The 24576-nt window shown below is 27.5% G+C and overlaps 1 protein-coding gene and 1 long non-coding RNA gene across 4 annotated transcripts in view; one reads left to right on the forward strand and one right to left on the reverse strand.

Annotated features, from left to right (window-relative positions):
• The window catches only part of jim (zinc finger protein jim), a 103284-nt gene extending 82888 nt beyond the window's left edge, over nt 1-20396 (forward strand). For all 3 annotated transcript variants that reach the window (XM_075368103.1, XM_075368104.1, XM_075368105.1), the window contains exons 5-6: nt 4721-4873; nt 19434-20396. In XM_075368103.1, coding sequence (XP_075224218.1) covers nt 4721-4873; nt 19434-20146 — 866 coding nt within the window. In that variant the 3' untranslated portion in view covers nt 20147-20396. The remainder of the gene's footprint in view (nt 1-4720; nt 4874-19433) is intronic.
• LOC142326027 (uncharacterized) overlaps nt 13349-24576 on the reverse strand; it is a 44186-nt gene continuing 32958 nt past the window's right edge. The window contains exons 2-3 of the long non-coding RNA XR_012756655.1: nt 20763-20860; nt 13349-16101 (exon numbers count right to left, since the gene is read on the reverse strand). This is a non-coding gene — a long non-coding RNA (uncharacterized LOC142326027). The remainder of the gene's footprint in view (nt 16102-20762; nt 20861-24576) is intronic.

Consider the following 24576-nt stretch of genomic DNA (forward strand, 5'->3'; position numbering starts at 1 on the left):
TCCATTCAGCTGTATTAAACACATTACCTGTATTTGAGATACAGTTAGTACTTGCTGAAAGATATGTAAATTCTGAGATTTTATACTTAGGAAAATGGGGAGCATGACTCTGCTTTACCTGGTGGTCACTTCAGTCATAATTTTTTTTTTCTTTTGCATTTTCTGATATGAAAAAATCTCTAGATAGTCCAACAGTAAAGAGTAGTCCCTTTCAGGGCAGTGCCGACTTTCCTATGTTATCTATCCAAAGAGGAAGGTATAATGAAAGAGGAGGATATAGTAAGTACACAATTGTTTGCAAAAGGGATCCCCATTCCTGCTGTTTATAGAATTATAATTTTATTGTACATTCCTAATTACATCTACTTTTTACATGACTACCCAAAAAGAAGTGTAATGTATTTAGGGTGTGTGTGTGTGTGTATATATATATATGTTTGTTCCGCAGTAGAAGCTCAACAGCTGAACCAATTTAGTTGTATGATCCTGCATTGGAATCCTTACCTTACCAGAGTGTCATAGACTACATAAACACATACATATATATATATATATATATGTGTTTAAATAAATTTAAAAACATTTTTTTAAATTATACTATATACAAAATTGTCGTTCATATGCTCTAAATTATCTTATTTTAAAGAGCAGTGTTTTTTTAATATTTATCTCATGTTTAAAATGTCTGACACACAAATGATTGAAGACAAATCATAAAAATGAAATGAAAAGTAATTTTAGGATTTTTATGTGATTTTACGTAGATTTAATAAATAATTTTGTTATATATTCATTTTTTTTCTGGCAGTTAAATTATAAGCAGTGTAAAAGCTTAGGTAATTTTTTTCCATTCAAAATTAAAATTCAATAGAATGTAGCATAAACTCATGTAACTTTTACAGTTTTATAGCAGAAAAGTTGATTTATTTACAACAAAAAAAATGTACAAACTATTATAAATGCTTGGCAGTGAAATGTCCAGTCTGCAAGATAATTTTGATTAGTCTGAAAAAGTGCTAAAAAGCGCTGTAAGTGTTCATCATGCATTCAGTTTTGAGAAGTTTTTTTTATTGTTTCTTATGTTACATATTTGCTTCTGGTCTGTTATTCTTTTAGATTTTTATTTTTTAACTAAATTATTTACATTCATTTGGAGTTATATTAACTAGTTTTTAAGTAATCAAATGCCCTTTAATGAATTAATTTTATTATCTGAATTAGTGGGGTTTTACTCAGATTTGGAAATGTTATCCAAAATTAAAGTACGCATAAACTTTTTGTAGTTTACATTCCTCATAAATTCCATTATTGTATCAAATAGTTTTTCAGTTTTCTTTGTACTTAGAGATTGCTATTAGTTATATTTACTTTTTTTAAATAAACTTTTTTTAAATAAAGCTTTATGTACAAATGTTTATATTTTGCACTATTTGTGTTGTATAAGTTTTATTTTAGTTCATCATGTAAAATTCTGTATGTTTAATTTTATTTTTAAGCTTATTGTCTAGTTATGTTAATTTATGTATTGCTACATATATTTTATATTTAGAGTGGATATTAACTAAAAAAGATATGTTGATAATAAACAAAAATGTGATTTTTCTATTTAATGAAAAAATGGAATATTTTTAAGTGTAAATAAAAAACCTTGATGGTAATTTTTATTGTCTTAAATTCTTTGACTTTTTTTATTGTCATTTAGTTTTTCTTTTTTTATGAATTATACTTGTTTGTAATCATAGTATTTTTTTTTAATTAGTAAAACAGAACTTTGTATATTATGATTGGAAGTGTTGCAGACAATTTAGCTGGCAATTTTTTTTTTTTTTATTTTGAAAATCTTAAAATTCAGAACATTAATAGGCTAAGTGCTAATGATAAATGATGGTACAAGTGATTCAGAAGTATATTTGTTTTAATTAATGAAGAAAGTATTGTACACCTCTGAGTGTATAAAACCTCATAAAGTGGTCTACATGTGTTGTATCAGAATTTGGCTGTTCAAGATATCGTTAATCTTTTTTAAAGGAATCTGTGTTAATTTTTTTTAGAAGTGAAATTGTGATTTCTCCTTTCAGGAATTTATACCATCATTTTAAGATTTTTTTCCAGTGCTCTTTACATTACTTTTAAAGACTAAGTATATATAAAACAAAACAAAATGGCACAATGCAGCTGTTAAATATTATTTATGATAAAAATATGTTCTATAAGCAATTGAATAATGAATTTGACTGTCATCTTACAAAAATTAATAACCTTTTAAAGATATGTTATTTATGGCAAAAAGGATATAATAATTTCCATAGAATTTAGGATAATAATGATTTAATTAAATTTAAAATCATTTTGCCTAAACTTGGTACAAGGAACTTTTGTATTTGAATTACTGTTTTGATAACAAAACAGCATAAAATTTGTCTGAGGAATTATTAAATTTTATTATTGATATTTTTAACTGCAATAATTTTGTTAAATATTTTTTTGTGATTAAGTTGCCCTATAAACAATAAAATGTAAATTTAGGTTTTTTTTTATTAAACAAAAAAAAACTTGTTTTGGGTTATGCAAAATAATTTTATTTTTCGGATAGATTTGTTAAAGTAAGTTATTTATTCATTTTAGTGAAAAGAAAAAGTTTTTTAATCCTCTTTAACAATCTGGTTATTTTTAATAATATATTTAAAATACTGTTCTGCAGAAATTTTATACTTACTTTATGGTAAAACTTCAATTAATTTAAAAATTATAGTAAAATAGTTATAATTTAGGATTTTAGTTATTTATATTATAGAGTAACATTTATAATAAATAATTTTCAATAGCACATTTTGCATCGCACAGCACCGGATGTACAATATTAAGAATTTTTTAATTAATAACTGATTTTTAACTAGACAATATTATTTAATTAATTCCTATAATTACAGTACTTTCGTAGAAGAGTTTAGAATTTGTGAAATTAGAATGCTATTATTAGTTTGAAAACAGAAATCAGCTGTTAAGTTGATAAAGAGTCAAGCAAGGATGTTAAAACCTATCTTTTCAGTGTTAATTTTTGTATGCTATGTTGCTCGCTCCAAGTAATAGATCATATTTCAGAATGTGACAATAATTTTTACCCTTCTTGGTCTTACATATTTTTTTATTCATTAAAAGTTGCTGTTATGTTGTGAGTTAGTAACTGTAACATAACTAATATAAAGCTTTCTCTTTAGTATCTTTTAAAATATCCTATTGCACATGCAGTAGTTCAAATATACTAATTTACAGTGAAATCAGATAAAACCATCTCTCTAAACAATCCATTACTTATATTAAACTCTGCATTTAAATATTTTCTTTTAGGTTGCAGTAATGGTATTCTTTTATTATAGTACTAAGCAATCATATTTGAAGCTCTTCATTGACAATTTCAATATGTGTAATCCATTATTATTACCTTGCGAACAATAAACCAGCCATAACTACATATAAGTTACAGGTGTAAGGGCAGAAATATCATCATATGCCAAGCCTAAAGAGTTGTATGGCATAGTAAGTATGACCCATTGAAAGAAAATCAGTTGTTTTTATATTTTTGAAACTTCTCTTCTCTTCTTACTCTTAGTAAATCATTTTCACTGAAAAGTTAATAGTTTATTGTATTTTTGTGAAGTTAAAAGTAACTACAAAAAAATTCTGATCAGTTGTGTCAGTTAAAATTTTGTTGTAACAAACTAACCACCTACAGTTTTTTTTTGTTAATTTTGTTGTAACCACCTACAGTTTTTTTTTTTTTTTAATTTTGCTGGACCCCATATTTGAAAATTTTAGGGAGAAAATTTGAGTTAAAGACAAACATATGTGTATTTAGCATCAGTACAATAATATATTTTTTTAAATACTTTTGAAATTTTGCCTGTAGTTCCTTTTGGTAAAAATAATGGGCATGTTGAAAACTAATTTCCATTTTTTGAAACATCTTTCTTGGTTTCTTTACAACCAATAGATTTTCAGTATATGTGTGTGCAAATAGTATTAGTGGTAACCCTAACTTTTCAGCCGAACCTATCAAATTAACAAATATTATGTTGTGCCTTAAATTGGTCAAGCAACTTTAATTGAAATTAAATTATTCCACGATAGATGTGAAATCGGGAGGCAAGATATATCAGTCATCTTGCAAAAATTCACTGATTATGATAAATTATTGAATAAAACTTTGATATATTTTTTACAGTAATACATGTAATGAGTATGTGAATAAAGCAATGCCCATTAACCTGCACAAAGACAACCAGACTTATGCTGCTTGAATTTTTTAGTTTTCATTTTTGTTAGTATACCTTAAAATTAAGATAACCATTATCAACTTGATTTTTATACAACTGAAGATAGTATATTTAATTCACCCTTACTTTGTTATTTGGTCATGCTTTGTTATAGAAATTTTTTTCAGAATTAAATTGTTTTTTAAGTATTGCTGATTGAATAAAAGGGTTTTAGCATTACACCAATAAATTATTTAACATATGTATTTATTTTTTATTACATTTGATTTTCATGTAATGAATTAAAATTTCTGTAGATAATCGAATAATATTGTACATCTTTTGTTTCAAAATTTAATCTCAGTTTTAAGTAATTTAGATTCGTGATAGTCTGTGCAATGCTTTTTTGTGCTATTTTATAGAATGTTTGTTAATAGACATTTTTTTGTTTTCCTCTTTTTGTCCAGATGTCAGCCCACATCTCGTCTATAAGAACGGTCAGCTATGGCCGCAGGATGTGCCATTCCCTGCTGATAAAGATCCTGTTTATGATAATGGGGACAGTTGTTTCTCTCCTGAAAGTACAACCCAATTTCCTGCTTACTTCAAGGATTCTAAAGGTATTGAAATTTGTTTCTAATGAAATTATTCATTTCTCATCGACAGATTTTAAACTTAACTATTCTGCTTAATTTTTCATCAGACATATTCTAAAAATATTTAACATGATTTCATTTCCTTGCCTGCTTTGCTATTATCAAAATAATTTTTATTTATGTATTTTTTTTAATATAATTTTAACTGCAAAGTATAGTTAATAGATTATAGATTTACATTTACAATAGGGAAAGCATGTCTACTCTTACATTTCGTATTTAATATTGTAGTAGGCTTGCATGTGCTACTGAAACTTGTCCCTTATTTCTAATCTTCACATATAACACTGTCCTTCATAAGGAAAATGTAATTTTAAGAGGAAAACTTACTGGCATTTCTTTCTAAAAAATCCACCTTTGCAGATCAGTTCAAAAATAATTTTAGCATTATCATTTATGAACTTTTTGCTTTTAGGATTTTCTTGAAATTTTTTTTATTTAACCATTAATCCATAATAGAAAGTGAAGTGTATTCTTTGCTTTTTCCATACAAAATCCTAACTAATAATTTTTTCTTCTTCCTTGTGTTTTAGTTAGACATTTTTAGAATAGAAAAGGACTAACTAATTTTATTTTTTTTTTTACTTTAGACTTAGAGAAAAAAGTTTAATTAAAAAAAATTTTTCAAGATTACATTTGAGATGTGATTAATCAATAGATCAATAATTAATGAATTGGAAACTGTTTACAATTAACCACAACATATCTTGGATTTAATAATAGATGACAGTTAATCAATCATCTGATCACTGTGCCAGTTATTTCTATTTACCGCAAGATTAATTATAGCATTGTTTGTTTAATTTTTTTGTGAAATATTGATATGTCTGCTTTTCTTATTAAATTTGAAAATGTTTTTGGTGATACAGATTTTCTATTTTGCATTTTAACTTATATAGCAATGTTGCTACATTGTTTTAATTTAAAGAATGTAATTTGTAGAAGATGTTATTTCAGATTTATAATTACAAGTAACTTTTTTCCTTAATTTTTATGTCTCATTCAATATTCAAACTTTCTGTTTCATAATTAAATTTCATCTATGATTACAAAGAAGTGCAAGATATTTTTTACTATACCATATTTTTATACACAGAAGTAGGAACATTAACCTCAACTGATAAATTAAAAGGATTAAGAATGATAACCTCCTCCTACTCCTCCTCCTAAGCTAGTGTCGCCCCCTCAAAGAGTTGATAGTAGATTGCTTGTAATCTAGATTAAACATAAGTTGTTTATAAAAGAGTAGTTTGTTGGTGTGCGCTAACACCAAACTAAGTTGTTGTCCACTACAATAAATCATGAGTAAATAAATCAATATCTCATCAGAAAAATTGTAATATATAAAAGATATAGATTTTGTAAATAGTGATATGATATTTTATTTTTTAAGCGATTTTATTTTAATAAAAATCAATTGAGCTTTTATTGCTGTTAATATTTCCACATGAGGCAATAAGTTTAGACCCTAGAATCATTATCATTACTTTATGTTTTTTTATCATTATTTTTATGATAATAATTTTGATTAAAATTGTGTTCAATTGTAGTTGCTGATAAATAAATTAAACCAATTTTTTTTGTAGAGAAAAGAAAGCTTCATGGAAAAAAACAGTCTGTACATTAATTATTGACCCATGGGATTAACAGCAGAAAAATGATTATTCAGAATTTTTTCAAAAGCTCTTCATTTCTATAATTTTTTTTTGTTTTTCATTATTTTGATCCTACACATATTTAATCTGGCAATTGTTTATAGATATGCTCAGTTTTATTTCACATGACCAGTTATACTCAAGATGGAGCCAGAAAATTCTGAAAAAGATTGAGGAGTTCAAAATTATGTTGAAAGAAAATGTTCTGCATGTTCAGCTCTGTAATACTTAGATTTTACTCTGAAATTTTATAGGAATATCATAGTTCAGGGCTATTTTATGGGGTATTAAAAGTTTCTACGTTATAGAAAACTCTAAGACAGATTGTCTTAATGTACTATTATAAGTTTACAAAATGATTTTAACAGTAGTACATTTCATGTGATAGCTATTGTATAAAATTTATCAATATTCAGATCAGAAGGTTTTATTTCTGCATAAAAATTATGTTTTAACATCCGGCTGCATAATTTGAACCTAAGTAATTATTGTAGCATTTAGTAATTTATGTCCTTATTATTAAAAATTAAGCATAAAATTTAAATTTTTTTTAACAGAACACTACAACTTTTATTTATTTTACACATCGCTGCCGCAGTACATAAGAAAACGCATTCCCTGGGGGCCACAAGAGATATCAGTAATAAACCCACATGCATCACAGAATTTGTTTAATAAGGTAACTTTTAAAAGAATCCTTGGTACAGCATGTTTGCTGGTTAGTAGTTTGTCATTTCTTTTGTAAGCTATATAAACCAATAAATCCATTACCAGCAAGCTTAAGTTTACTTAATATTTGCAGTAGAAGATGTGTAAATATCTAGTACTATTCCAGATATCCTATTATAAAAAATATCTGGAGGACATCTGATTTCCTCACAAACAAATTCTCATTTTGTTAAACAGATTTTAGCTATTTATTTGTGAAAGAAATGAATACAATTTATTGAGATGCAAGACTTTACAGGTTTACATAATAGAGTGAAAATATGACAAACAATCTACACACTTGTAATTTATTTTCTAAGCAATATTTATCCCTTTCACTTTTTACTCTTTCACAGTATTAAACTTTTTGATTTAAAATTTATGAATTAAGATGCTTCTTTAAAAATATTAAATGCTTTCTAATTACACGCAAGTATGTTTCTGTAAGGTTTATTTTTTCAGAACTATGATCAATCTCATTCATCAGTGATATTGCGGTTGATTTATTGAGTTTCTTGTCCTTTAGTGATTAGTAAACTCTTTTAGTATATGTCGAACATTATTTTATTTATCTATTTTTACTTCCTTCTATGAGTAAAGGAAGTATTGTGATTACAAAAAATTTCAGTTTTCAGAATTCAACGGAAATATCCATTTCAACCAACCCTGAATCCCTTTTGACTAGTTTCGGTGTGACATCTGTACGTATGTATTATCCCGCATAACTCAAAAATGATTAGCCGCAGGATGTTGAAATTTTAGATTTAGGACTTTTGAAACATCTAGTTATGCACCTTCAATCGATACAGTGATTGCAATCGATTGAACCAAAAGTGTCAAAAAAGCCCAACTTTTTCTTAACTACAGTAATAAGCCCTTATTGAGAGCTTATCAAAAATATATCATAAGTGGTACTTATTTTCATTGGTTCCAGAGTTGTGGCCAAATGAAATTTTAATTAATGAAATATTTGGATCTTAGAAGATAAGGCACATCGGTTCAAATCAGACCTCATCTCCTTTTTTTTAATTTTTTACTTTAATTTAAATTTATTGAATTATTTATAATTATTAACCTCTGATTATAAAAGTGTTTTACCATAAATAGCATTAAAAAAAAAAATCTGATGTGAACAACACATGACTTCCTTGTACACCTATTAAATTACATTTACACATTTTTTTAAAATGAAAAGTACGTAAAATTTTATTTCATTAAAAACTTTTTCTTTTTTTTTTGTTATTGAATTATTATTCATCGTAATTTTTTTTACAATGAGACATTAATTATTATTAATAAATCAATATATTTAAATTAAAAATAAAAAAATTAAAAAAACAGATTAAGTCTGATTCGAACCGATGTGCCTTCCCCTTGTAAGATCCAAATATTTCATTAATTAAAATTTTATTTGGTTATAACTCTGGAACCAATGAAAATAAGTACCACTTATGATGTATCGTTGAAAAATTCTCAGTGAAGGCTATTACTGCATTTAAGAAAAAATCCAAATTACTCATATTATTAGATAATTATTATTAGTATCTTCATAAGTTGCTGATTAACAAAAGTTTCAGATTTCTGGTGTGTCGTATAAATAAAAGTTAATAATTAAACTATTCCGTTTAGTGAACTCCTGTATACCGGTTACAAATATTAATTTTGACCTTACAGTGTAAAATATTCAGTTTTTATTATTGGGTTATTTGGTGAATAATAAAAAATGAAAAAGAAACAATCATACAGGAAAAAGAAAGATAACATGAAGAAATATAGCTCAAAAAACCACAAGATGAGTATGAAGAAGAAGAAAATGTTAAAACCAAAGAAAGAAGAAAAAGATTATTAAGAAGACAAGGAAAGAATAAAAAAATTAAAATAGGTTGATGAATATAAAGAGAGAGAGAATATTTGAAAATTAGAGAATGTTTACACAAATTAAGATCAGAAGAATTATATCAAACCAAAGAGCGATTAAATGATTAACAACAAATAAGCGAATTGATGATCAACTCCAACTTCAGGAGAATATTGTCAGACAATATCAGATGAGTAATGAACTAAAAGATAAGAATTTTTGGCAATTTATTAAAGATCAGACATGTATGCCTCAGTGTATATGTTGTTCTTGTGTGGATTTATTTTTCAGGCAATGTTAATGTAGATAAAATTAAACAGAAATTCCAGAATCATTAAATAAAATTAAACAGAAATTAAAGTAGAAAATCCAAAAATACAATTATAAATTATAATTTTCAATTAATGTTAAATAATCAGATGTTTCACCAAATCTATTACATATACAAATTTGTAATAATGCCTATTAAATTTCATATACACATTTTTAAAAGCATATAAAATTTTATTTCACTAATAACTTTTGATTTTTTTTTCACTTTTTTTGTTATTATTGAATAATTATTTATTGTAAAAACGTTTTTACAATCAGAGGTTAATAATTAATAATAAATCAATGCATTTAAATTTTTAAAAAAATGGAGATGAAGACTGATTCTAACCAATGTGCCTTCCCCTTCTAAGATCCAAATATATCATTAATTAAAATTTCATTTGGCTGTAACTCTGGAACCAATGAAAATAAGTACCACTTATCATATATCGTTGAAAGATTCTCAATGAGGGCGTATTACTGCAGTTAAGTCAAAAATCCAAATTTTTTGGACACTTTTAGTTCAGTCGATTGCAATCAAAAAGAGAGGTGCACAACTAGATATTACAAAAGTCTTAAATCCAAAATTTCAACATCCTACGGCTAATCGTTTTTGACTTATGCGAGACAGACGTCATGCTGAAACTAGTCAAAATGGTTATTTCCATTGAAATCTGAAAAACTAAAATTTTTCACTATCACAATACTACCTTTATTTTGTACAAGGAAGTAAAAATATCAGAAGTTATTAATGAAATAAAATTTTATGTACTTTTCGTTTTAAAAAAAATGTGTATATGTAATTTAATAGGCATACAAGGGAAACCATGTAATACAATATAAATATTGTATTTTAATAAATTTCCTAGTTAATAAATCAATACTAATTGATAATTTATTAGTTTTAATGTAAACAAATTTTTAGATAAATATTTTCTTGGAGAATAAATGTTAATAATAGACATTCAAGTATATCAAAGTAAATCCAATTTGCTCATTAATGTATTATTTTCCATGATTCTTAATATGGATTATAATAAAATTTAGTGAGACACACTAAGCAAACATTCTTTATATGATACAATACAAGGAAGAGGATGAAGTAAAATAGAAGTTGAATAGAATAATTATAAAGAAGAATGTAAACTAAAGTACATTAATGATTGCAGGAATGTGTTGAAAATGCCAAATCTTGAAAAATTATTTTCCGTAACTAGTAATCTATTTTTTATCATTAAGAATATTATTTCGTAATACTTTTTTTAACAAATTTTAAATACCCTATATGACAGAATACCCTCAAACTCATCACTATCATATCTTCATTTTTGGTTGGATGAGATTTAGCTTGATGAAATAGTATTAAATTGATAAATTTTATCATCTGAGGCTACTGTATGCTTAAATTTAATCGTTTATTTTAGATTATTTTTGAAAAGGTTTGTTGATAGGGATTTGAGATTGCCAAAAAAATGCTCAATACACACAAAACGTTCTTGATAAAATTTTGTTATTTTCTGTGTAGGGTAAAGTGTAAAAATAAAAATCATTTGACTGTTATATGGTAATTGATCTTCAGTTACTCCAAACTAAAGAAAAGAACGTATATGGTATTTTTCATGTGCTATTTATTAATTTTTTCCATTCTTAAGTATTAAAATGTTTTGGATTTTCAAAAATAATAACTAAAGCAGCTACAATTGATAAAATGTAGAAATTCTACACTGGATAAAAAATTCTGCAAATTTAGTCCTGTTTTAAATGACTATGTGAGCATATCTAATGTCTTAACGACTAACTTCATAGTCATTTTCTTATTTATTAAGTCTTAGCTTAAAATTTTCTGAACATATATTATTTTAATTTCAAACTAGAAGTTAACAGAAAGCTAACAAACAATAAGCCTAGATTATGAAAAAATGCCTCTTGAATTTGCCTTCATTTACTTCTGAAATACTTAGTAGTGAAAACCTTGGTTTCCTTTTTGTAATACATTGGATAATGTAAGACCTAAAGTTATAAATGTACAGATATTTTGCTAAATACTACTTAAAGAGTTCCTTTAATGTAGATATTGTGTGTCAACAATTTGCTGGCAGTCCATTTAATGTGGGTTCTTCCTCAGAACTCACAGTCACATTATTTTTGCAGCACTTGTGAATAGCTTATTTTCTTCATATTTATATCAAACTTGATTATCAGATAAAAAAAGGAAAGTTATCTTTGGTATGCCTTTCCCAAAATAGCTTTCAGAAATATTTTAAGCTATTTTTCCTTAAATTTATCATGATTTTGTTTTGTTTTCATATTTTGTAATTTTTATGTAATTTTTAACAGTTTTCAAGTGTAAAAATCCTATTATCATGTCCCTTTGATATCATAATTTCATCTAGATGATCTTTAATATAAATATCATACATAATTTTTATGTTAAGTCTTAATTGTAGGCTAGGCATTTAAGAAGAGACTAATTAAAAAAATAACAAGTACTGTAAATAATTACCATATAATAATTAATTTTTTGCAGTTCATTTATTAAGATTATAATCATCAAAATTTAATTATTAATTTATTAATTAGATAATTTGCAGTGCTGGTAATAATTTTGAATATAGACCTGTACATTTCATTAAAATTAAATATCACTTGAATATTTGTTTACGATTTGATTTTTAAATACACTTTTAATTTATGGACTATGCTTGTAAGTATTCTTATATGTGGATTACAATACTTATCCTTTTGATTTTTTAGTTTGAAAATTTGCAGATAATATTCTATTATTGTTGGCTATTAACTAATTTAATTGGAACTTAAGATAATGATTTAATAATAAGTTCTTATACTCTTATTTATAGTAATTAAAAGTGTATTGTTTAGTATTCTATATCATACTTGGAAATTTCCAGCTCCCATTTACATTATTAAATCAAGTTTTAGAAATTATGAAAACTTTCTCAAAGTTGAGATAAAATGATTTTTAATGGATTTAAAATTATTTACGTTAAAACTGTTGCTTTTAATATATTGACTGTATTGCACATAATAAAACAGCATTCCAAATTAGGTTTCTCAACATAAGAGTGTACAATATTCATTATAAAAATTGAGAACTTTGTAACTATTAATAAATTAAGAATAAGCCCAATTTTTAATCTCCTTATTACTATTTAGTTAATCTTTGAGAGACCATGTAACACATAATTTTTAACATGAAGTTACTCTTCCGAAGAGACTTCATATTGTTTTTTTTTTATTACATTTTCTGAAGCTTTTCAGCAGTTTAAGTTATGTTCATGCTGAAATTTGAATAGTTATGAAAGAAGATTTGGATGGATCACAAAGCTTTTTCATCATCTAACTTCAAAGGCTACTTGAAATTTTCAGTTAAACTAAAATGAAAACTCAGTAATAGCAAAGTACTGATTAGCGTGAATCTTTTCACAACTTTCGCTATCAGTTCGTCAGACAGAACACTAGGCCAGCCAGATCATTTTTTTATTGTGAACATTTGAGCGGCCACGTTTAACTCGATACACTACTGTCTTATTGCGCCCTTACTTATTACATCTTTCCCATATATATCATATAGTTCCCGATAAATCTCAGTGGGTTTGTAGTTTCTAATTGATCTTATTTCACAACTGGCACAGTTTTCTATAGCAGCACACATTTTAAACACTTGTAAAAAATCAACAAGATGAGTCACAATCCTTACATAGCGCAGTTCAGTTCATACTGAGGCTAGTAACGACCACCAATATGGTCTCTCTCTACCCTCACTCCTTGACAAACAGCAGTGAAATATGTTACTTTCTGGACAGCCCTCGTGTGTATATATATAATAAAAAAGAAGAGATTACAGTACTAGATTATTACTGAGGGAAGAAATTATAAATACAAAAAAACAAATTAAAATATTTATTATAATATTGTTTGTATAAGAATAAAAAATGAATGTCTTCTTGAGTTTTATTTATTATAATTTAAAAAATTAAACATATTAATAAAAATTATTAGATAGACAGTAAAAATGAAGTCAAGAAAATAATCACTCTTGAAAACACTGATATAGAGCAATTAAAAGCAGTTAAAATCAAGTTTTTGGAAAGATGAATCATATATCCCAGAAGTCAGTCATATTTTTAATCTGTCACTATATTTTGCATTTTTCACTTCCACTTTTACTCCCATGCCTCCATTAAGAAAAAAAATTTGCTATATAAATGTATCAAATTTCAGTGAATTACACAAGCTTCATATATTGTGGTACATTTAAATGAAAAATTATTTGAATGATCCCTCAAATGAACCTTCCCTTTCTGCCATTTGCTCATTCTTAAGAATTAAAATGCCTATCTTCTCATTACTGCTTTTGACAGTTATTTTTGTATTCTGTTAAAATAATAATAACTTTTTGAAATATTTTATTTTTAAAGATATTTTTATGAATCTTTTAATTCAGTACATAGTGACAAATCTACATAAATTTTTATGTACTAGTAAATTCTTAAGTACTAAGTTTATTTTCCCATTGTAGATGTCATGAGTCGTTACACATTCAAGTAAAGACTCCTTACAAGAGAGTACCCAAAAATAACTGGGAAAAAAAATGGCTAATGCCTTGAAAGGCATTAGCCATTTTTTGTTTCACCTCTTCTACTGAGCAAAATTTCTTTCCCTTGAGATTCATTTACATCCTTGGAAATAAAAAAAATCAGGTGAATACAGAGGATGGGGCAAGAAGGCTTTTCCATTTCTTGTCAAAAACTGCTGCACTCTGACTGTAGCAGTAGCTTTATCATGATGGAAAAACCAACTGCCTGTTCACCAAAATTCTGGTCTTTTTTCCATACAGAAACAACAATTTTTTAAAAACTCACAGGTCATTATTTTTGTTGTCAGTGTCTTTTTGATATTTTGTTTGGTTCGAATGTTTATAGGATGCCCAGACCAATGATGATTTACAGTTAACATTTCTGTCTGTTTGAAGCTTGAAACTCATTCACTAACACATGTTTTGCTCATCTCAGATTCTTTTATAGGCTTCTGAATCATTTCAAGGGTTTCTGTCTCATTTTTTCTAAAAGGAAACAAAACTTAACTTGCACTTTGCTCATAATTTTTAGGCATCATGTTTTTGCCGAAATTGGAAAATTTTGCGGTAAAAACTATGCTTCTGTAGTACTTCTCAGGATGGCATCACCTCATATACTTGAACTCAGAAGAGTTCCACCTAGACTCTTCCAGCAGCAGAACCATGTACTACAACCGTACCCCTTACCCCCCCTCCACACTCTATAATTCCTGTTTTTTTTTTATCTCCCATGTACATTGGCAAAAGGTTATGGCAAGCTCTGATCTCCCAGGATAATGTATTTTACTGATTTCAAATGCTGTCAGTTATGAGGGCAGGCATTGGTTACACATTCATTGCCTCCCTTTTCATAGTATTATATCCCTAGTGTCAACCTAATTTTATTTCATTTCTTAATTTTTACACTTATCTTATTTGGTTTTAAATATTCTCTATGTTTTAAGATTATGCTTATGGAAACCAAAAAATAATATATAGTAAGTAGTATATAAAGAGAATTTAGAATTGTACAGTGCAGTAAGTCCTTCATTTATTCTAACTGTAATTTTATATGGAATTATAAATAATATTTTAACTAAGCATTTAAAATTACAAATATTTAAATTTTCAAATACACAAGTACAGCAATTATAAATATATTTTCAAAATGTTCAAATCTTTGTAAATATAACTGCATAGGTCGGCAGAATTTACTGATAAACCAAATTGTAAATTTTTTCATCATCGCTGAAAGTAGTAATATAAAAATATTTCTAGAATGACATGTTTCCACATGAAAGTTTTGTTCATATGATGACATTTCAAAAAATTCAGGTATATCATTTCCATCGGTTTTCATTTGTAATGATTTAAAAGAATTCATTACATGCTATCAAAACAGAAAAAATGAAGCAGGATAGTTTTGTGAATTGTAATGTTCTTGGTGTTTGGGAAGGAAGGTTTTGGAAAGAATGAAAGATTGACATTGTTGTTGCTGGGAAGTGAAGGAAAAAAATGTTTGTACTTCAACAACTATAACATTAAAGACTGAAAGACTACCATTAACTAGGAAGAAATCCATTGAACATCGTCAGCTGTGATTAAAAATTTGTATTTGGTATAAATTTTCTCATGCAGATCCAAATCAATATTTTTGTGATTTTCTTCACAGACATTAAGCAAAAATAGCCAAATAATATATTTATGTATTGACGTAATTGTAAAATGCATCAAATTAAATAAACTTACATGAAAATCTTCAAATTTACTTCATTGGATGAATTTTTAAATTACTATGTACTATGATTAGAAAATATTAAATCTGACCAACTGTTCTACCAGTAAAGTTTAAACTTCATTTTTCTTTTGTAGATTTTGATTTATTTTCACCCCTTTTCATATAATGACTTAAATATAGTTATTAAAAAAAAAATTATAATTGAGCCAATATAGTGAGCATTACTTTACCAACTAGCTACTTTTTATAACCAGAGAACAGCAAGATGTTTTTCTAGTCCATGCTTTGTTTCTTTATTGCTACTTCATTGAGGATAGAGATATCTCATCGTAAGTCCAATTGTTCCTGAAATTCATTAACTTCAATCAGATAACTTTTTCAGTCCCCCTTAATATAAAAATTGGATTTGTGTATGGGGTACGTTGCCTTGTAGTACATTCTTAGCAGTGTTTAAAATTATTCTGTTTCTTATTATAAAATAAGACTTAAATTACACATTTTAGCAATTTATTTGATTTTTAACACCTCCCTCATTGATTTATCACTTCAAGATTATAGAGCTAGTTTAAACCTCATGAGGACACCCTATATGCTAGTCATCTGTTGTAGTTACTCATCGATATGCTTGTATTTTCACCATTTATTAATTTTTTACCACAGTGATTTAAGAATCATAAATTATATTTCTATGTTTTTATAATAGTTTGTGATTTTGGCATTACACATTTAACTTTGATAGTTCTTGAATTGAGAAATGTTTATCTTCGTAGTTAGTGAATGACATTTGTATTATATTCTTATGTAAAAATGATGTACCAGAATAAAATCTTGGTCAGACTTGGCATTTTTCACATCACAAACCACATTTAGTTATATGTATCAGACATCTATGGTGAATTTAAAGATACAGCAAAAAAAAATTAAATTTATTGAGTCCTGATTATGTTATTGTATTGTAACAGAAATTTGTGTATGTGGTTAAAGATAATTAATTAATCAAAATCATAGAAAGGTTATTTAACAACTTTTATTTGTAGTGCAAATTTTAAGCTGACCTCTTCTCTAATTTTTATGATTTCATTAACCTGTGTGTACAATTTGTATGTAGTAATTTTCTGTTTTTCCACAAGATATTGTCATCTGCTGATCATACCAGTAATATGATAGATGAGGTTCATTTAACATGCCAACTATTACTGTTCAGTTCATTAGCCAACAAAGAACCTTATTCTATGTGCAGTTAATTATGGGCTGATGTATTTAGCCTGGATTTTTGAAGACATTACTTTTTAATAGTTATAGTTTCTGATTTTCTTTTTCCTTCCTGCATTGTGAGCATAGATTTTGGTAAATTGAAGAAGTCTGCACTTAGGGAATTAAACAGAAATAGAAGAAATATTAAATCAAAATTTAATATTAGTTTATTCACAGGTATCTATCAAGTTTTTATGTTCTGTGAGTTGTTACCAAACTAACTCAATGAAAAAATTTTGCAAGTTAACTTACTGTATTCATATTAAAATTATTGCATTCTAGTCAGAAGTTGAATGATTCTCCAACTGCAAAGTACAAAAAATACTTAGGTTGAAGAAGAAATATTAATGTAATAAAAGAGTTACTATACTAATGAAAAGTAAATATGAAATATTTCAAGAGGTTCCTACTATAATTCATATGGTTTACTTGAAACGACCTGTATGCTTAAATAATAGTAGTTTTGGGATAAATGTTAATTATAATTATTGAAAAATCATCATTTAATCTACTCCAAAAGTAGAAAATGTGATTTTACATTGGTTCAAATGTGACTTCATCTCCTTTTTTAATTTAAATATATTGATTTATTAATAATTATTAACCTCTGATTATAAAAAATTTATACAATAAATAATAATTCAATAGTAACAATAAAAAAAGAAAAAAATATCAGAAGTTATTAATGAAATATCTACTTTTCATTTTAAAAAAGTGTGTATATGTAATTTAATAGAACAAGGAAGTCATGTCGTGTCCACATCAGATTATTTTTAACTGAGATAGAATAGTTTAAACAAGCATCATCTGTAATGGCGACCTCTATAGTACAGTTCTTTTTTAAAAAAACATAAATTTTTTGGCCAACCATAAAATGAATTTTGAGTTAAAATATTTAAGATTGAAATAATTTTGTAGAAATTTTTTTAACAGTTGAATTATTGAAAATTAGATTCCTCATTATCATTTTTGCCTTAGTAAGGTTTTGTCAGATTCTGCTTAGAAAAAGTCAGAGAATAATTTTTGTTCAATAGAGTGATAGGACACTGCCCTGAGATTTCCATATTATTTTAGATAAAAGTTGTAACAAATTGTATTTTATTTTTTCCCCAGTAACATTTTTACTACAGAAAGAAATCAAGAAAATCATTTTTCACTTAAGAGTCCTGTGATCCTCTAACAATAGGCGTGTTGAGGATTCCCAAAGCGTACTTTTTGAATTGTTATATAGTCTATCATTACATCTGTTAATCAAGCTTTCCGGTTTGAAGTTTTGATTCAAAATTCATCTTGATAAGAAATTACAGAAAAGTTAAAACTCAAAAATTTCTGAACACAGTCAGTCACTATAGTATTGATAATGTAGAATACATTTTCTGTAATTATAGTTATCATAAATACTGTTGTGATAACTAATACAACCTTTTTCTAAAAAAAATAAATAATTTACTACCCATTTATATTATCATATCATATTTGACTGAATCTGTTTTTTTACAAAAACAGTTTCGATTGCAAATTTTTACTGCTTTAAATTCTGACACCATGCTTGACATTGGGGCTGGATTCCTGTTCATTTTTAATAGTCTTTAAGTTTTTAACAGTGAAATGGTATTATTCTCTAATAAATTTGTTTCACTGTATGTGTTGATGAATCAGCATTTGTTAGTGATTGTAATTCTGATAACATTAAGGGAAATGTGACAGTTAAAAGATGAATTCAGGAATGACTGATAATCAACACTAGCTTTCTCAGCAATGTTTTCAAAGTTTTATTAGTGTAGTTATTATTTCTTTACTCATTAGCATTTTAAGTAGAAAGAGCTGCTACGGTTATTAGTCACTAAAATGCCAACAGCATGCAATGTACGAAACCTAAGACATTTTTAATTTTAGTGATACATGTAAACTAGTTCACTGAATGTATCTGTTGGCATTTTACATTACTTCATATCCTTCAACTTTCAGATTGCTTCTCCCTCCAGCACTCCATTGTTTGGAAACAGATTGTAAGAATGCAGTTTACAGTTTTAACTAGAATCTAACATAGTTGTTATTTTCTTTTTTATCAGATATGTCTTGGTTAACTGATTCATTTGCCTTGTTTAATAATAAATACCAAAAGATTGATATTCTGTTTTGATTACTATTCATGAAATTAAATAGTAATAAAGAAAATTTTTGGTGAAAAGTTTAAATTACATTATAGGTTTTTTTTGTTTCCTAATGTGTAAAATCAAAAAGAGTATTAGCCATGATTTGTATTACCTTTAGAAAATAGATAAATCATATTTTAAAACAAGCCCTTCTGAAGACACTTTTATAAAATCTTCACTCAAAAAAATAATTTTTGTTTTTACTTATTTTTTAATTGCCTTTTGTTGTGCATTATTGTTTTATTCTGTTTTCTGTTATGCATCTAGGGATGACCCATGGAGTGTTCGGGCAAGGAAAGGTGCTACCCGATGTCATCCAACATGGCCGAAGTGCAGGAATGCCTCTGTATGTTCGGTGTCCAATTTGTCAAAAAGAGTTCAAACAAAAGTCTACATTACTTCAACATGGTTGCATTCATATAGAATCACGGCCGTATCCGTGTGGTGAGTGCGGGAAGAGATTTCGGCAACAGTCGCATCTTACGCAGCATCTTAGAATACATACTAATGAGAAGCCATATGCTTGTATCTATTGTGGTCGTAATTTCCGTCAGCGTACAATTTTAAATCAGCATGTCAGAATTCATACGGGAGAAAAGCCATATAAGTGCCCACAGTGCGGTAAAGACTTTCGTCAGAAAGCAATTTTGGATCAACATACACGCACACATCAAGGTGACCGTCCTTACTGTTGCCCGATGCCAAATTGTAGGCGTCGTTTCGCTACTGAACAAGAAGTGAAACGGCATATTGATAATCATATGAATCCTCATGCTAGCAAGAGACGGACTGATTTGAAACATCGTGTTCCTTCACCCACCGGTATGGCCGTTGGCACAACTACTGTGGTAAAACCTGAACTATATTTCCCACAGTGCTATGCCCCATCCCCTGCCTTCACGCATCACCAATATACAACTGCTACTCCAACTGGTGTCCAGGACTTCAAATCGCCTCCACCTACTACTGTCGTCCAATGACTGTTTTAATCCCCAACATAAATGTTGGGAACAGTAATTTTTTAAAGCCTGACAACCTCATTGTTCACAGTATATTTGATATTTTCTGGTTCAGTCAACTCTTAATTATCTACAGGTGGATTATTAAATTTTTAGATTTTCAACAGCAGCAGGAAAATAAGATAAATATAAGATCAAAGAGAGTTAAAGTTAGAAATGCGTTATTTTTAAATGCTAATATTTTAAGACGGATTACACTTTCAGTTATGTATCCTGGAGTAATATTTTTGACCAGTGTTTATTTTTTAATTACATGCATTTTTTTTTTGTTTAGCACATTAATTGAAGTAAAGTTTGAGACAACTTTACCATCTCAGCATTTTATAAAAGTATAACATATCATACCATTCAAATGGCTTGGATTTCACCAGAACTGTAGGATTTTTTTTATTACTCTTGAAAAGGTAAGTTCACTGGATTAATTGACCTAGGAGATACTATAGTATTAAAAACCGGTGGCCCTGTCCCTTTGGATATTAATAATCACAAAATATAGTTGAATTTTCAGTTTTACTAACGTAATCTGAATACAATAGGCAACTATTCATAGAATTAGACAAATAATTATGATGTTTACCTTTTATTTTTTTTGAATTAATTGAATGCAAGTACAGATTTTTCTAATCATTAATTTCAGCTTGTTCATTCGTTACATTACATAAATAATGATGGTACCTGAAAGAGAAATTTGATTAGTTTCAAATAGACAAGAAAAATTCTAATATATTTTATTCTACCAATATGCATGCACTCATATGATATGTTAAAAAAAAAAAGTAATTAATGAATGTTCTTAAAAAGAAACTATATATCGTTTACATAGCTTATTTGATAACAGAAGAAATATGTTGGGACCTTTAAAAGGTTTTGTAAAATGTAAAAGAGGAAACATATTAATAGTAAATTTATTGGTGCATTTATCAGTGTTAGAAATGAATTGACCATGTCTTTGTTTCATTAAAGTATACATCAAAGGAACTAGGTTTGAATATTGTACAAAATAATTACTATAATTATAGATCTGAGATTTTTCAAAGTACAATATATTCAATAATTCTTTCTCTCTTGGAGTTGTTACTAATTTAAATGTAGTAGATAAAAATTTATCTCTTTGAAGAATATTACATTCATATACATGGAAAAATATATATATATATATATATATATATATATATATATATATATATATATATATTTCTTATGTTAATTTTCATTAATGTTTCTATAGTCTTGTCTTCCAAACATATTTTTATTATACTTTAAGTATGAATTAATAATAATAATAATATATATATATATATATCTGGCAACGCACTTTATTTTTCAGTTTCTCTTGGTAGTCTTAAATTATTGTAAGCTTACTTTAGCAAAAAATAGAATATTAAGGCTCTTTTTGGTTTTGAAAAAGAGATTTATGAAAAAAATTGTTTATGTAGTTTGACTACTTTGGACTGATACAATAAGTACAATTTGTTAACAAAACATTAATTTCAATATTTACCCTTTTCTATTCACTGCTACATCCATTTAGACTTTTTTTGTTAGTAATAATTATAGTGCCAAATCAGTTTATTACAACAGGTGCTTCAGAAAATGGGATTTGATTTACCTTGAATTGTTTAACCTGAATGGTGTTGTGTGCAACTTTGTAATGATATATTTTTTTCACATTTTCATTCAGATTTTTCTCATTTTTATATATTTTCATGCAAAATTGATGTTTATACTTAGTTACTTTTTACCGTACCTGCAATCATTCTGATGATAAGATTTGTATCATTTGTTGTGATTGCATTCATCTCAATATATACCATCAGTTTTTGTCATCTTATTTAGTTGGCAACATGGATGTTCATTATCTTCACATTTCTCAAATTTTATTAAACCTATTTTATAGTCAAAAACAATATGTTCTCAAATAGTTCTATAATCACAGCTGATTAAACTCCAGAGAGATATAAAAATTAGTGGAAATTTATCATTTATTCTACGACTAATAAAGCAGTATTTGTAAGCAGTAAACTCCAGTGGCAGGATATGATATAATTTCAGACTTATCAATAAGACAGACAGAATCACTAAAACAAAAAAGATGTTGTGACTGGATTTGTTCAGGAAATTAACCTAGTTAATCTGATATTGAATTGGGAAGAGTTAAGAGTAGTATTCCATGTACATCATAAACATTACAATGTATTAACATGTGCAGACTAATTTATAACAGTTAAATTTAAATATCTACTCATATGGTTAACATGCTAAGTTCATTGTTGAAATATATGTTTACCCAAGGTCATCATAAATAATAATAAAAATTGTTGTACCAGATTCTGTTTTTACACTGTGGATACATTCCATGGAACACTTATAAAATAACTATAGTGAAATAAAGAAAAATGGGAAATAGCTTTCTTTGTGTGAAAATCAATCTGGAATTTCAAAAAATAAAATTTATTGTTATTATATCTACATTTTATTTAAAACAACAAAAGTTTAAAAAATTTTAATAAAATTTCACTTTCACTCTATTGTACAATAAACATTTGCACATTTGGTACAAATCAGTTGTATCGCTTGAGGTATCCAGTGATACATTAATCTGATCTGTTAAGGATAACATTTACAGGTTCACTCTTTTTAAACAAAAATTCAGTTATTGATTGCTGCAATTGTGGTTTTTTTTTGTAATGATCCTTGCAAGCGGTCAAATCTTGAAACTGCACAGCTTGTTACGTAATGATCATTTGTTGTTAGAAAATGATTTCCAGGTTTATTAGACAAACCCACCGGGTTGGTCTAGTGGTTAATGCGTCTTCCCAAATCAGCTGATTTGGAAGTTGAGACTTACAACGTTCAAGTCCTAGTAAAGCCAGTTATTTTTACATGGATTTGAATACTAGATCGTGGATACCGGTGTTCTTTGGTGGTTGGATTTCAATTAACCACACATCTCAGGAATGGTCGAACTGAGGATGTACAAGACTACACTTCATTTACACTCATATATATCATCCTCATTCATCCTCTGAAGAATTATTTAAACGGTAGTTACCGGAGGATAAACAGGAAAAGAAAGAAGGTTTATTAGACAGTTGCAGACCTTCCTGGATTGTATTCACTGGACCTCTTGTTTGTCACTATTTTCCTTAGAATTAATTAACGTGGTCCTCTAAGATAATGTTGAGAACTTCCTCCTCATTAAGAGCTTTGTCAGCAGTCAGTTCGCCAATATTTTCAATCATAAGCTCTTCATACCTCAACTAACTACAAGTGCCACATTTGTAATATCTGAATGCAGTTCAGTTGTACGTGGGCTAACATGGTTAGTTTTAACACATTTTGACCAAATAACTTGTTTTTTCTTTATCAAATTTATCCAGGATGTGTTGGAACGTTCTTTTGATATGATAGGATTTCAGTTTTGCTATAATGTTCTGGGGGTTGAATCAAGGCTCTTGTATTATGTGGCAGGAATAAAACTTTAACATTTGGATATTCCAATGCAGGATGTCCAGGTTCATTATCTACAAGTAAAAGAATTTTAAGCAGAAGACCTTTGTGTTCCATATATTTCCGTGCTTCAGGACTAAATAAAAGGAACCAGTCTGTAAATATTCCTGCTGCCATCCATACTTTTTTTTTGTTAGCTCCTCAATGCACTGGCAGATTATCAAAGTTTACACCTTTCATTGCATGTGGATGATGTGCTCTATTAATGAGTAAAGGCTTTATAAACATCTCCCAAAGCGTTACTGTACATTAAAAAGTAACACGATCTTTATCAGCTTTTAAAACTCTTTGACAGTTTTTCTGTTTTCACCAGATGTGTTCTGCCCAACATTTTCTTCCAAGACCTGTTTTGTCAACATTAAATACTTGGTCTGAGGTGTATACTTCATTATTTTAACTAACTTCGAAAGAGACTCTTTAGCAGCTTTCATCTGCAGATGCAGCTCTTTATATTAATGTTATGCATTGCATGCCTTCAAGAAATCCAGATAGCCATCCTATACTCCCAGAAAATTCAACCTTCTTTTTTTGAACAGAAGTCACCACTATATCATTTGACTCCAATTTTTTAATCAGCCTGCTTATAAATTCATAAGGCCATTTGCTTGATAATGTTTCTGAATATGGGAATTCTTTGCATATTATCTTCTATCCGTATTACGTGAATTATATCTATTTTTTTTTAATAACAGTTTATATGTATGATAATAATGACTTAGCACTCACTTTCGTCCCAAAGGATGCAGATTGTCTTATAGCAGTTTAACTGTTTTTTTTTTTTAAATGGTTCTCATTTTTGTTTCATTCAAACCAATCTCTCCTTAGCCAAAGATGTTGAACTTGTCCATTTTTAAGATGGTCAAAAATCTGTATCTTTGTCT

This window comes from Lycorma delicatula, chromosome 6 (assembly GCF_047948215.1).
Source record: "Lycorma delicatula isolate Av1 chromosome 6, ASM4794821v1, whole genome shotgun sequence".
NCBI lineage: Eukaryota > Metazoa > Arthropoda > Insecta > Hemiptera > Fulgoridae > Lycorma > Lycorma delicatula.